Source organism: Phodopus roborovskii, unplaced genomic scaffold, assembly GCF_943737965.1.
Source record: "Phodopus roborovskii unplaced genomic scaffold, PHOROB, whole genome shotgun sequence".
NCBI classification, from domain to species: Eukaryota; Metazoa; Chordata; class Mammalia; order Rodentia; family Cricetidae; genus Phodopus; species Phodopus roborovskii.
Genome location: NW_026126480.1, coordinates 50155433 through 50169049, shown reverse-complemented (window position 1 = coordinate 50169049; position 13617 = coordinate 50155433). Strand labels below are relative to the sequence as shown.

General features: G+C 51.3%; 1 protein-coding gene across 2 annotated transcripts; it reads left to right on the top strand.

Annotated features, from left to right (window-relative positions):
- Nucleotides 1–2239: 2239 nt before the first annotated feature.
- On the top strand, nt 2240–4267 carry Ascl2 (achaete-scute family bHLH transcription factor 2). 2 transcript variants are annotated; one of them, XM_051193449.1, is made up of 2 exons: nt 2240–3228; nt 3782–4267. In XM_051193449.1, exon 1 carries the CDS (start codon nt 2629–2631, stop codon nt 3208–3210), a length of 582 nt encoding a protein of 193 aa, XP_051049406.1. In that variant the 5' UTR covers nt 2240–2628; the 3' UTR covers nt 3211–3228; nt 3782–4267. The 2 variants fall into 2 exon arrangements, with proteins under 2 accessions (XP_051049406.1, XP_051049405.1); XM_051193448.1 differs by having other exon boundaries at nt 2243–3228; nt 3779–4267.
- Nucleotides 4268–13617: the final 9350 nt, after the last annotated feature.

Sequence of the window (13617 nt, the reverse complement as noted above, 5' to 3'; positions counted from 1 at the left end):
AGACTAGATAGATACTTATAGTTACAGTTCTCTTTGTGACCAAATTCAGAAAAGAAACATACAAAAGAGGCATATATATATATATGTATATGTATACATATATATATATATTTGGATTCATAATACAAGTTAGGATAGAAAATAAATTAGGTACAAAACTTTTGACTCACTAAGATAGTATAGGTAATAATGGAATATTTTCTCTGAATTTGCCAAATACATTGGCAATTATAAATGTAATTGTTTTTCTTTCTTTCTTTACTTTTTGTTTATTTGTTTGTTTTTCGAGAGACAGGATTTCTCTGTATTGCTTTGTAGCCTGTCCTGGAACTATCTCTTGTAGACCAGACTGGCCTTGAACTCACAGAGATCCACCTGCCTGTGTTTCCGGAGTGCTGGGATTAAAGGTGTGCGCCACCAACACCCAGCTGTAAATGTAATTCTTATCTGGTAATTGTTCTTATTGTATATAGTTTTACTATGTTAGAATTAAAAACCTTTCCTCTTTATTTAGACAAAAAGGGAGAAATGTCATGGGGTAGTTGTACACAGCGTGAAGATACATTTCTGTGATTGGTTTAATAAAGAGCTGAGTGCCAATAGCTAGGCAGGAGGTATAGATGGGACTTCTGCAGATCAGGGCTAGTCAAGGAGCCAGAATACAATCTGCTTCCGTTTATTTTGTATGTGTACATGCTTTTGTATGGGAGTGGTGGGTACAACAATATGTATGTTGTTTAGAGGCTAAATCAGGCGTTGGTCCTCTCCTTCCAGCCTTTTTGAGATGAGTCTGTTTATTTTTGAATTTGTGACTAATTGGCCTGGGAGTTTGCAGGGATCCTCCTGTTCTCTGCTTCCCATCTTTGCTTTATATGGAGGTTTTGAAATGAGATCCTCACACTTGTACAGCAAGCATTTTATCCACTGAACAATCTCCCGATTTCTGCTTCCATTTCTACTTGGATTGCTCCATAAGGCAATGGACTCACCCAGGTGCTCCAAGCACCCAGGCAGCTGGGACTCAGCCCACTTCCCACACCCTGAAGGTCAAAAGGCTAGTTTAGGAGATTCAGCCCAAATGGATCCTGGAGGGTAAGGGAGCCGGCAGGTGGCCACCACACTGGTGGTAATCAGGCCTGCCAGAAAGACCACTTCAATATTATATATAGATCTTGGCTCAGAAGCACATAGTCCTTTTGGAGAAAATTGGACTTGCTATGGCCTCGAGGGCACAGTTCCGGGACAGTAGGGCAGGACCGAAACTTTTCCAAGATCATTGCATTTCCCTGCCCCTTTAACTCTCCCTCCACCGGCCTCAGGGGAAGGATGGGACTGAGAGGCCCGCTGGAATCCTGAGAAGTGTCATTGAGCAAAATACCCAGGAACTGAATGAGAACTAGACTGGCTAGATTTGGGAAACACAGTCCAGTAAAGAGACCCAGACCCAGAGCTTGCTGTAAGATGCAGATGAGAGCATGAGAAAGGAGGGGTCAGAGTTGGTTTGATTGCATCCCTTCAGGTCAGGGCGCCAGGTTTTGAGACTCCTTGAAACCAAAGGCATGGGGTGTGCATGAGGGACAGAATGGGGACAAGGTGCCTGAGGAACATTAAGTTAGTCAGTTACTCCACAAGCCCTCCTCACACTCAAAGGGGGACAGGTGTGCACCAGCAGTACGTGGACACCCTTGTCGTGGAGGAGGTACAGGGTGGGGAGGAGTGGGCGTGGAGCTTTGTCCGAGACACACCCCATCTCTGGAGCCACGCGCCAGGCGTACGCTTCCTCCTGGCTCAGTATAGGACCGCGCCAGCTGTCATTGGCCTAATGGACGATCCCAGATTGGCTGAGACTCCGGCTCCCGCCTCCGCCAGAGGGAGGGACGTGGGAGCGAGTTCGTGGCCCGTGTGCCTGGGGCTAGGGGTTCAGGGGTGGTCGCGCTCACCAACTTCTTGGCCACTGCAAAGTCTGGTCGGGTTCCTCACCCGGCCGTGCGCTCTGGGAGTGAGGAGACCTGGCAGCTATATGGACTTGAGTGCTGGGCACCAGGGATGGTAGGGGTGCCTCCGATCGTCTGACAGCCCCTGGGGGTGTGGGACTTAAGGAGTGCAGTCAGAGATCTGCACTCCAGGACTTGTCGAGGACTCACTAAGCACCTGCCCGGGGCGTGTGGGGCGCATTACCCTGGGAACTGCACCCTGGAGGGGTGGGGGTGGGGGCGCGCGGTGTCGGCTTTGCAGAATGTGTACGCCAGGGGGAGGGTGAAGCGTGGCGGGAGGGCGAGGCGAAAAAAGGAGGGCGTGAGAAAGGAGGCGGCGGCAGGCGGAGGAGGGTTTATCTATACATTTTAAAAGGAGCCGCCTGAGCCGCTCACAGGGAGACCAGGGGAGGTCTGATCGCACGCGCGGGACACGAGCACACCACGCTTCCCTACTCTCAGTCCTGGTACTACACGGGGTCCCAGGACTCCAGAAGCCCAGCGACACGTGCCCCAGAAAATCCTGCAGCAGTGCCTTGCCTGAGACCGGTGGAGGTGAGACCGTTCGCTTCCCACCGCACCCGGTTCCTCGGGGCACTTTTCCGGTAGCGCCCAGATACTCATAGCAGGCGCCCGAGGGCTGGATGCGAGCTTGATGGACGGCGGCGCGCTGCCCCGACTCATGCCCGCCTCTCCTGGAGTCGCTGGGACCTGCGCTGCTCGGCGGAGACCCGCATCTCCTGAACTGCTGCGCTGCAGCCGCCGCCGGCGATCTGGCGCAACCGAGGCAGGGAGCGGTTCAGCTGCTGTTGCACGTCGCAACGAGCGTGAACGCAACCGCGTGAAGCTGGTAAACTTGGGCTTCCAGGCGCTGCGGCAGCATGTGCCGCACGGCGGCGCCAGCAAGAAGCTGAGTAAGGTGGAGACACTGCGCTCCGCGGTAGAATACATTCGTGCGCTGCAGCGACTGCTTGCGGAGCACGACGCGGTGCGCGCTGCACTTGCCGGGGGGCTGTTAACACCGGATACTCGGCCCTCGGCTGCCCGCGCGCCTCCCGTTATCTCCCCCACCAGTGCGTCTCTGTCCTGCGCCTCTTCATCCCCGGACCGCCGGGGCAGTTCGGAGCCTGGCTCCCCGCGCTCCGCCTACTCGTCGGAGGACAGTGGCTGCGAGGGAGAGCTAAGTCCGGTGGAGCGCGAGCTGCTTGACTTTTCCAGCTGGTTAGGAGGCTACTGAGCACCCAGCCCCTCTAAGGTAAATTCCAGAATAAGGGAGTAAGGCAGTAAGGGAGACACGTGGTGGGCGGGCCTGGCGCTTCGCGCTACAGGGACCCAGTGCAGCCAGGGCTCGGCCAGGACGATCACTTCGATTTCGCTCACGCTTCATTTTTCCTCAACCTTTTTCAAGCCTGAGCAAGACCAGCGTTTGTTTGTCCGGGATTGCAAAACTTCCTCTCCGGGCTCCACTGCGGGTGGGGGAGGGGGAAACTAGAGGAGGGGAGCGGCCTCTGGGCCGGGCCGGTGAGGTCCCAGTGCTGGTGGAGCCCGGCCGAGTCGATTGCTGGAGGCGGGGTGAGTTTGCATTGCAAATCGCGTCCTGGGACGGGGTGCCGAATGAGTCGGCGGGAGCGGGCCCTGAGTCACCGCGGGCCAACTCTGAGCGTGTGCCCCGCCCCCGTCGGCGCCTCCGAGCGGATCGAGGCACCCACGAACTGAGACTCCAAAACTAACCAGGCAACTGTCTGCTGCGCCTTGGGAGGTGGGGCTGTGTCCACACACATTAACGCATTCTGTCTCCTTCACAGCAGCATCCCTGATTGTGGACAGACCCGTGCTTCTTGCCCCCGGAGCCTGGGCTGATTCCTTGCCCATAAAAGCCAAGTGCTGACCTCTGCTCCGCCTCCACCCCGCGGAATGACACTTTCCATCTCCCAGTCTGTGTGGCACTAGGGCTTGGAGATTTCTCAGGAGAAAGGATTTTACAATGACAATCTTTTTTTTACGAATTAACTTGAACTGCTGGAGAGACTCTACTGAAAATATGAAGACTTATTTTTGTACAAAGGATCTTTAGGCTTAGAGCACAATAAAGATTGTCTCTGCCCCTCACCCCCACTGTCTAGAACTTTCCAACCTGGCCAAAGTTTGGACCAGTCAGGCCCTGAGGGCAAGATGCCTGGCTGCACTTTTCCTCTTCTGAAACCCAGCCTGGCACTGATGTTTGGCCAGTGTGGGAAACCTGCTGTTGTAAAGTATACTATTCTATAAAAATTGTTTTTCGTTTGTGTTTGCAATGCCTTCTACCGTCTTTTCCCTGTTTCCTAGATGAGGGCTAGGCCTGGATGGATAGTAGTGGCTGAGATGTCTCTTGAGTCCCACATTGCATGAGTGGATGCATAGGTGTGAGTGCCTGCTCTAGCCATCTCTCCACAGATGGCAAAGCAATTCAGACACCTCGGAGGACAAGGGCTTTCATTGCAGGTGTCTGTGATCCAGTGTCTGCCCTGTAGGGCAGCTCACCCCTAGGAAGGGTCTGTGTGAGAGGGACAAGTGTAGGGTGCTAGGCTGAAGGTAATTTGATATGTGTGAACCATTGACTTCCCATCTCTGGACTGTGGGCTTCTCTGGGCCCGGGTCTGTCTCTTCCTTACCTGCTGGGTGGCCCTTGGCAAATTGCCTAGTTTGCAAATGGTGCTGAGCCTACCTACCTTCCAGTTTTTAGGTAAGGGGTTGGAAGACCTGACCATGAGCTACAGACAGCATGTGCTGGGCTCATGTACTACCTGCTAGGGCTAGTGGCCATAGTTAGATCTTGCAGATAGATCTTTACTGCAATTGTAAGATTCTCTAGGGAGCAAGGAAGACCTGGAGGTTTCCCAAGGACTCCCCACCCACGTTCCCTAGCCCAGGGAACCAGGCTATGATTGCTAAGATATTACCCAGCTCCACCTTTGACCCTGAACCTCTGCAGCTTTGAAGTCTCCGTGTGTCCAAAGCTCCCTTTTATTGCAGGGGTTTGGGAGGGGCTGAGGGGATCCCCAGGTGGTTTTAGGGTGCTGCAAGCATCCCTTCAGAAGGGAGTGGTTGGAGCACAACCGTTGGAGCTGTGGGAATGGGAAAGGGCTATTACATGGAGCAGATGTCTTCCATGTACTGCATACAAGAAGTTTGCCTGTCTCAGTATGATGGCAGGGTTCCCTCTTCTCCACAGGACCCAGAACCCTAAAGCCAGAGTCAAAGTTGAATCTAACTTGGGCCAAAGTTTGTCAGCTGCTCTGATGAGAATCAGGTTCAGTTGGGGTCAGCCTAGCTATCGCTTGAGGCCACAGGACTGAGTGGGCCTGTTTTGGAGGACAACATGGGGCATGTCATGGCCACTGAGAGAGGGCCAACACTTTCCCCAGGAGCTCATTTCCAGCCAGTTTCTTCACTGAGCCCAGGGGACCTGAATTATCTCCTGATTTCTTTCCTGTATCTCAAAGTAGTTTGTGGGAAGGTGGGGGCAGGGAGGGGGGATTGCTGGAAACTTGAGCCTCTTTGTGTATACAAACCCCCCCCCATGATGTCAGTGGTGTGCTCTTGTTGTATTATGGGATATCTGAAGTCTTCAATTAAGCAAGACACTTTTTTGGTTCACACCTGTAGTTCGTTCAGAGGAGGCAGAGACAGTGGGATTGGTATGAGTTTCAGGCCAGTCTGAGCTCAGAAGGGTGGGAGTGGGGGTGGAGGAGGCAGGACAGATGGCTCAGTAGGTGAAAGGGCTTGCTGTGCAAGTATGAGGACCTGACTTTAAATCCTCAGATAACACATAGAAGCTGGACTCACAGCACATCTGTAATTCCAGCACTCTTATGGGAAGATGGGAGGCAGAGGCAGGGGAATCTCTGGAAGTGTACAGGCCAGCCAGGCTGGCACAGACAGCAGAAAAAGCAGAGTCCTCTGTGAAGGTAGAAGGTGAGGACCAACACCTGATGTCCTCTGACTTTCATGCACACACACACACACACACACAGGCCCACACACAACACAGGCACAAAGGAACTTTTCTGCTTTATGAACTGAGGGGGTATTTGGTGTGCCAGATCGAAACTCTAACCACAGGGAACTTGTCTTCTGCTGGAGACAAGCCTATTGGCAAGAGGTATTTACCAGATCATGGGCAGCCAGGTGAAAGCTGGTTATAACTTAAGGAGGCTTCTGTTACCCCACCCTGCTTCCTGCCTCCATGAGATTCTGAAGCACCTCCAGATTGTATAATTTCCATGCCCAAGGAAACCCCAGTGCCTTTTATCACCCACAATGATACACATTCTCTGTCTGATCTGTAGAACCAGGGTCCATCCCATGTCCACACACCAAACTTGCTGGATTGATTTTTTAAGTCTCTTGGAAGCAATTTGTCCCAGGAATCATGTTTGGAGTCCCTGACCCTGTGTTTCCCGCAGATGATAGCCTGAGCGGAGCTCTTTGGCAGTGTATTCACTACCCTGTGCCTGTAATCTGCCTGAAGATATGAGGTGTGGTCACCGTATAATTCATTATCCAAACTTATCCCAATGGGGCCACTGTGGAGAGAAGAGCTTTTATAAGCAGCCAGACAACAGTTGAGTCACCTGAGCTGCTCCTCTGGTCAGAAAGTCCCTTGAGCTGTCAATTACAGAACACCAATCCCCACTGATTAAGTGCCTCAAGCCACAGAACTTGATCTTGACAGGTAAATGGGATTCTGACCCTGAACTCTCATTCTTCCCTGAATAGTTAGGAGTGGTGTCTCTGCAGCTTTCCTGGGAAGGACATCCCCAACATTTGGTATTCTGGGTCAACAAGCCTAGGCAATGTCCCTCCTGGACAGGGCCCCTCATGGCCCAGGGGCCCTGGCTTGCCCTAGGCTGGAATGGGAGTAGGGAGCATCAGAGTTCTGCTGGAAGGACAGACACCCATTCCAGTTAGAAAGTGATTTGGATCAGTTTTGGGAGTGGGGGAAGGGAGCTCTTAGTCATGGGACAAGGTGGAGTAGTGCCACAGGATGGTCACTGTCCACAGAGTCATACTTAATGTCATACTCACCCTAGCAGGGTAAGTGAGGAGATGGAGGTCAGTCCAATGACCTGGGGTCTAGGGAGCTTTGGGAACCCTCTTTGGCTTGTGATCAATAAATGTTTTTGTCTCTTAATTGCTGGGACGCCCAGGCTGCACCTATATACTATCCTGGGAAGATATCTATGGACTCTGACTCACAAATCACTTTCTCCCAAATGTGTCTCTCCACATTGTATGTGTGTTGGGGAGTAGTCAGTAACACACAATGACCCCAAAATAGGTCAGGGAAGTTGCCAAGGTTGAATATCCTACGAACTCCAGTTTCCAGCCACATAGCCAGGGAATCTTCACTAGCACCACCCTCTGTGTTAGGAATTGGGTGTGCCACATGCCACATGCAGCCCTGATGCCCCACTGGGAGCCCAGTCTCTGGTGGATGATATCTTCCAGATACTATATGCCCCTCATATAGTAGTGTCTAGGGAATATGCACTGGGCCCCAGGCTACAGCAGAGAGTCTGTGCTGCCCCGGGGTTCGGTTTAGCTGTATAGACCAGACTGTCAGTCAAGGCCATGTTGTACAAGGTTCTTTTCATTCCAGGCAGCACCATCAAAGGCACCATACACCCCAGGATACTGTCTTCCCAAGGAGGTCATGGCTGCCCTGGGAGCCCAGCTGTCACTTAGCAGGATGTCTAGGGCAGGCTGACTAATGCCTGGGGCATGGAACAAAACAAGTAGTTTCAGGAGGCTCCTATCCTTCACCTTTCTTTGCTTTTTTAGCAGCATTATTCTGCTTGCCATGTGTCTCCGCCATATGTGGCCCCCCAAAAAAACGGCAGAGCCACGGGACTACATTGAAACTTTTGAAACTGCAAGCCGAAATAAATCTTTTCTGCTTATGGACTGATTACCTGAAGCACTTTATTGTAGTGACAGGAAGCTGACTGAGACACACTCCTAACTCTAAAAGGGCAAACAAAGGAGTAAGTGTTAAGGAATCACAAGCACAAACCTTCTCTTTCTTCACTGCTTTGTGTCTTAATTTGGAGTGCCTTGTATCCATTAATTCAATGCCACTAAAGAAAGGAACAGCAACAATTTAAATTGCAGTTGACCTTCTGTATCCAAGGGCTTGTCAACCATAGTTTGAAAATGTATGTGCATGCATGCACAAGTATAGTACATGTGTGTAAACCAGAGGATGATGTTGGGTGTCTTCTTCAGTTATTCTGCACCTTGGATTTGAGACAGGGTCTCTCTCTGGGCCTGAAGCTCACTTGTCAGCTATATCGACTTCCTGGAAATTCCCCAGGGGTCTTCCTTTCCAGAGCTGGCATTCCAGACAAATGCTACCTTGCCTGGCTTTTTATATGGTTGCAAGGGGTCAAACTCATGTCTTCATGCTTATGTAGTACTTTCATGTTTGTGCCATCACTCCAGCCCATTGAAAATATTTTGAGATGAGGTGGTGGCAGACACCTTTAATCCCAGCACTAAGGCAGAGGCAGGAGGAGCCAGCCTGGTCTACTGAGCAAGTTCCAGGACAACCAGGGTTACACAGAAAAACTGTAAAAAACAAAAGATTTTGAGAAACAATTTTACCCTTGGTGAACATGTGGGGACTTTTCTCTTGTCAATAGTGCTTTAACCCATCATATATAAGGCTCTATTGTAGTGGGTTTTGTCAGTCATGGAAGGAAGATTAAAGCAGACAAAAGATGTGTAGGTTCTATAACACACTACAGGGTTCTATGGGGGAGTCTTGAGCACCCCCTTTTGCTCAGGGGTGATAGCTTCCAAAATCAATCCCCTTCAAATATAAAAGACTTGCCTGGAATAAATAGCGTGAATTGTGCCATCTGTCTTTTTGTTCTGTAAAGTCAGATATACATGCAAATGCGGGAGAAAATTTAACTGGTGTGCAGAAACTCTGACCGGACTTAGTTCCCTGTATCCCAGAGATACTAAATGGCCAAAGTCCAATGGTTTGTGTAATGTATTAGTACTCTCCATCCTTGCTGATGGGAAAGAGGGACAGGACAGGCATGGTGGCACATGCCTTCAATCCCAGCACTAGGGAGGCACAGGCAGGCAGACCTCTGTGAGTTCAAGGCCAGCCTAATCTACATAACAAGTTCCAAGCCAATCAAAACTATACAATAAGACCCTGTCTCAAACAACAGCCACAAACAAAGAGGGACTGGGGTTGACCCCACTCTCCTGTCAACATATTCAGCATAAGTGGTTGTCTGATGTGGGAAAGTCTCCCACTAAGACATTGTCTCCTTTCCCCCAGCCCTTCATGCTTACATTGTCTCCTTCCTGCCTTTGAAGCCAACTCCTGGTTTGAATAGGAAATGTGGCCTCTGGGCACCTAGCTTGCTCAGCTGTAGATGTAACTGGAAGACCTTGGACTTGATAGAGGGGTTGGGGGATTGCAAGGCTGAACAGGAACAGGGTACAATGTCTCCTTAACTCATAAGCATACTACAAAGTCCTCTGACCTTCATTTACCTGTTCAGGTTAAAGGGAAGAATACCAAGACACTGTGGGACATGGGGACAATGTGGGACCTATAGAGCTACAAAGGCCTTGCACCCAGGAATCTGGCCCTCAAGTCACTCAGTCACTCCCAAAACTGCTGCATGATGAGGCCCCACATATCACTTGCTTCTTGGCCATCTTGAGACCAGAGTCCCTTGCAGATGGTGACACCCAGACACAGCAAGCAGGAAAAGGGCTGTGTCAGGGGACAGTGCTATCAACAGGACCCTATTGCTCTTCCTTTTTTTTTTTTTTTTTTTCCTCCTGAGATTGGTGACCTTCAGAGACCTGGGGACCATGGCAGCACATCTGTATCCAGAGGCAACTGGTTAGACTGTAGGGTGAGGCTGAAGGGGCCTGCCATAGGGTCGTCTAGGGTGGATCCTGGGGGGGTTCACAGTACAGCTGAGCCCCTGAATGGGTGCCATCAGTTCTTTGTTCTCCAGCCTGGTTTGGTGAGTGGCTTCTTGGACTCAGGGTCATCTTTGAGCTCTGGGGGACTGGGGACTGGTTCAAGTCTGCTCTGAAGCCTAGAGAAAATGAGAGGAAGCCAGAAGCTGGTTGTGGGGCCTAGGCCGTGAGGACGGGTGGCTAGTGGGAGGTGTACAGTGACGTGGGGAGCTCTCCGGTCTCCCCAGGAGGATAATCCTCCTGGCCTCTATGAGGGTCTTACCCTACTTAATGCCCACAGGTATCCTAAGATGAGAAGGGCTCCAAGTGAACAAGACTGACTGACTGCCTGAGGTAGGGACACCATGCTTGCTGTTTTCTGATCACATGGAGGGACTGGTTTGCCAGGTAGAGAGGATCCAGGGCCCAGCTTAGGCCTCTGGACACTCCAAGCATTCCAAGCAGGAGAGGAAAAGGCCTATGCCCTGGGCTTGGAAATAAGAGGCAGAGTTCTGGGGCTCAAGAAGGACTCCCTGAAAGGCTGACTGGAGGCTGGCACCTCTGTTTCAACCCCGATCTTCTTCTTGGTGGGCCTAAAGGAAGGAGGAAGGGAAAAAAGATGGGCTAAAAACAGGTATGGCTCGCCCAGGGTTGATTCCTGCTCCCTGCCAACCTGATACAAGAGCTTCTGTCTTACCCCTCTGGCCCCTCCCTTCCCTGGTTCCTGGTTGGGTTTAGTTGAGTGAGGTGATTGGCCAGAGGCCTGAAAGCACAGAGAACCCCTGCCTCCTGCCTCCCACCTCCAGTACTTAGCAGGACCCCTGCTGAGATTGTGAGCTCCTGACCCCCACCTCCTCCACTCTCCACAGGGCTCTGAGCTGCCAGGTGATGGGTGCACCCAGAGGTGCAGCTTCAGTCATTGGAAGGCAGGGACCTCCTGAGGGGTCCCTTGTCACTTCCCCAGAGTGAATGCCAAAGGCCTGTCCCCAATAGGAGGCAGTGTGGGACATGCTTGCCAGGCCCAGTCCCTCTTACTGACCCCACCACCACCACCACCACCACCACCAGGCATCCACCCTCCACTGTGGAAGATGAGGGAGGGTTTTGGGTTTCCATCTGGGGGCTCCTTGTTGGACATCCAGGACCAGGAAAAGCCAGCCCCAGTTACTAATGCCGGAGGGGGCACATTTGCAGAGCAGCAGCAGGACCTGGGGGTATGACAGCTGCAGAGGCAGAGGTGAGTCAGCCCAGTCTGGGGATAGCACTTTAGCATCTCCTCAGGGCTATCTCTGAGGCTAGAAGTCTGAGGTAGAGGTGTTACAAGGTGTTACATGGCAGATGGTGTCTTCTCTTGTATCCTCATGTGATCATCCTTTGTGTGCCTGTGTCCTGATCCCTTCTACAAAGAAACCCAAGTCATAAGGATCAAGGCCACCCTTACAGCCTCCTTATTAACTTACCTCTTTAAAGACCGGTCTCCAAGCACGGTACTCTGGATGACTGGATGTTGTGGCTTCAGCAGACCAGAGTGCGTGTAGGGAACAATGCAGCCCCCATCAGACAGGAAGGGAGGGGCCTCCTACATAGATACATCCAAGCCACACCTCTCCTTCACTGCTCATGTGGCCTAGTGAAGCAGGTCCCTCTGTGGATAACTCTTGTGGATGGTAATTAGTTCAGAACTGAGGACAGGGACACTTGATTTTCCATGTGGCTTTGGGAGAGATACCGCTCCTGAGACTAGGGTGGCTGTGACAAGACCTGAGAGTAAAAGCTACTCCCTAAGATCTGAAACCCAGCAAGGGGGAACCTAGGAGGGTGACATGGACTCCCTCTTCCCCCAAGTGCTGCATGGTTAGGAGGACCTCCTTCTTACTGTGACTTCTCATATGACAGTGACCCCCAGGCTGCCCTAACAGACCGAGGAGCAGGCAGCACCCCAGCCCCAGCTATGGAATGTTGGGAGCCAATGTGATAGGGATGTTGGCTTCCCACACCTGTTGGTAGATTAAAATTTTTCCCCCTAGCTTGTCCCTTGGGCCTATTCCTCTAGGTGATGTGGCCCAAGGTGCTGATTGTACTGTGATATTATCTAGGAGGTGAGGGTAGCCCTAGGCTCCTGATTACCTGCCTTCCCTGCACCTGGTGCTTACTTGGGAGTTCTAGACTTAGTCCAGTCCACCAGAGGCTGGCTGCATTGATAAACATGCAAATCTCCAAATGAATGCAATTAATACCCAAATGAGGGCCAGGGAGCAGCCTCTGAGTGGCAGAGGCTGGGCTGGTTTGTATCTTGGAGCCTCAAATATTTGTCTCTTATTTGAATGCCTTTTGTAGACTGGCAGGTGGGGCTTTCAGCTCAGACAACAGCTGTCTTGTAAGTTAGGATTAGGAAGACCTGGGCTGGGTTTTATATAGCCAACTCCACCTTCTGGGCCCCACAGCCTGTCTCTTCCCTACTATTCCCTATAGCCGCCATAGGCTGGCTACTGTGTAAAACCATGCCCTCTTGCAGGGTGGACAGAGAAAGGAAGTAGAGACCCACTTGTCAGATGGCAAAGCTGAGACTTGAGGCTGGATAGCTTTGTGTAAGAATCTAGCTGTGGAGGGTAGGGTGAACTTGGTTTCTGGGGATCTTTCTAATCTCAGGCTGGAGCCAGGACTCCATGGGAGAGATAAGTAGGCAGGCACACAGCTTTCTCAGGACTGGGTGTGAGTGTGTGGCCCAGACAGCTAGCTGTGTAACATACAGGTCTGATGCCTCTGCAGTTGTCCCTCAGTGTTGAGCCCACTCAGTGTGTAGCTAGTCTGACCCCACCCCCACCCCAAGGTGACAGCTTTGCCATCTCTGGGACTTGGAAACCTGGTCACTTCTCTAGTCAGTTTTCCTCTGGAAACACCTAGAACTAGCGGAGCGCTTAGAGGCCAGTCTTCAGAGCAGAGTTTCTTCCTCAGTTTACTCTGCTGGGGTGCCAGACCCAAGGTGCTTTAGCCTGTGTTCTGTGCCCATTTCACAGGGGTGGAGGCTGAATCTTGGTAATCTTCCTCTTGACTACCAGTGTGATTTCTTTAGCTGGCCGTTAGCTGGTAGAAAAGATGCAAGGAAAGCTTGTGGAGCAGTGGTTCTCAACCTTCTTATGCTGCGACCCTTTAATTCAGTCCCTCATGTTGTAGTGACCCCCCCAACCAAAAATTATTTTTGTTGCTACTTCATAACTATAATTTTGTTACTGTTATGAATCATATTGTAAATATATGTGTTTTCTAATGGCCTTAGGCAACTCCTGTGAAAAAGAGTCATTGAACCCATAAGGGATCAAGATCTGTACATAGGTTGAGAACCAGTACTGTAGAGGGTAGGAAGGGTCATGAGCCCCATACAGCCTAGGGTTAAGAGGTGGAGGAGTGCTGGGGTCATCTCAGCATTTTCCCAGACAGTTACTCTGTCTCCATCATGATCTCCTTGGTGCCCCCAGTTTCACCCTAGCAGGACCATCTTGTAACAATGTAACTTCGCACTGACCTTGCTGGGGCTCCTCCTGTCAAACAGCTTTCCAGGATATTCCAGGAGATACCCTTATACCCCAGCCCCTAGGATACACTCTGAAGAGAGGATAGGCATGGACATGGACGTACACCTTTCATTCATCCACAGGGCAGGGACTGG

What these genes read in the sequence shown, in the direction of transcription:
- Ascl2 (XM_051193449.1), top strand. Translation starts at nt 2,629, where the DNA reads ATGGACGGCGGCGCGCTGCCCCGACTCATGCCCGCCTCTCCTGGAGTC.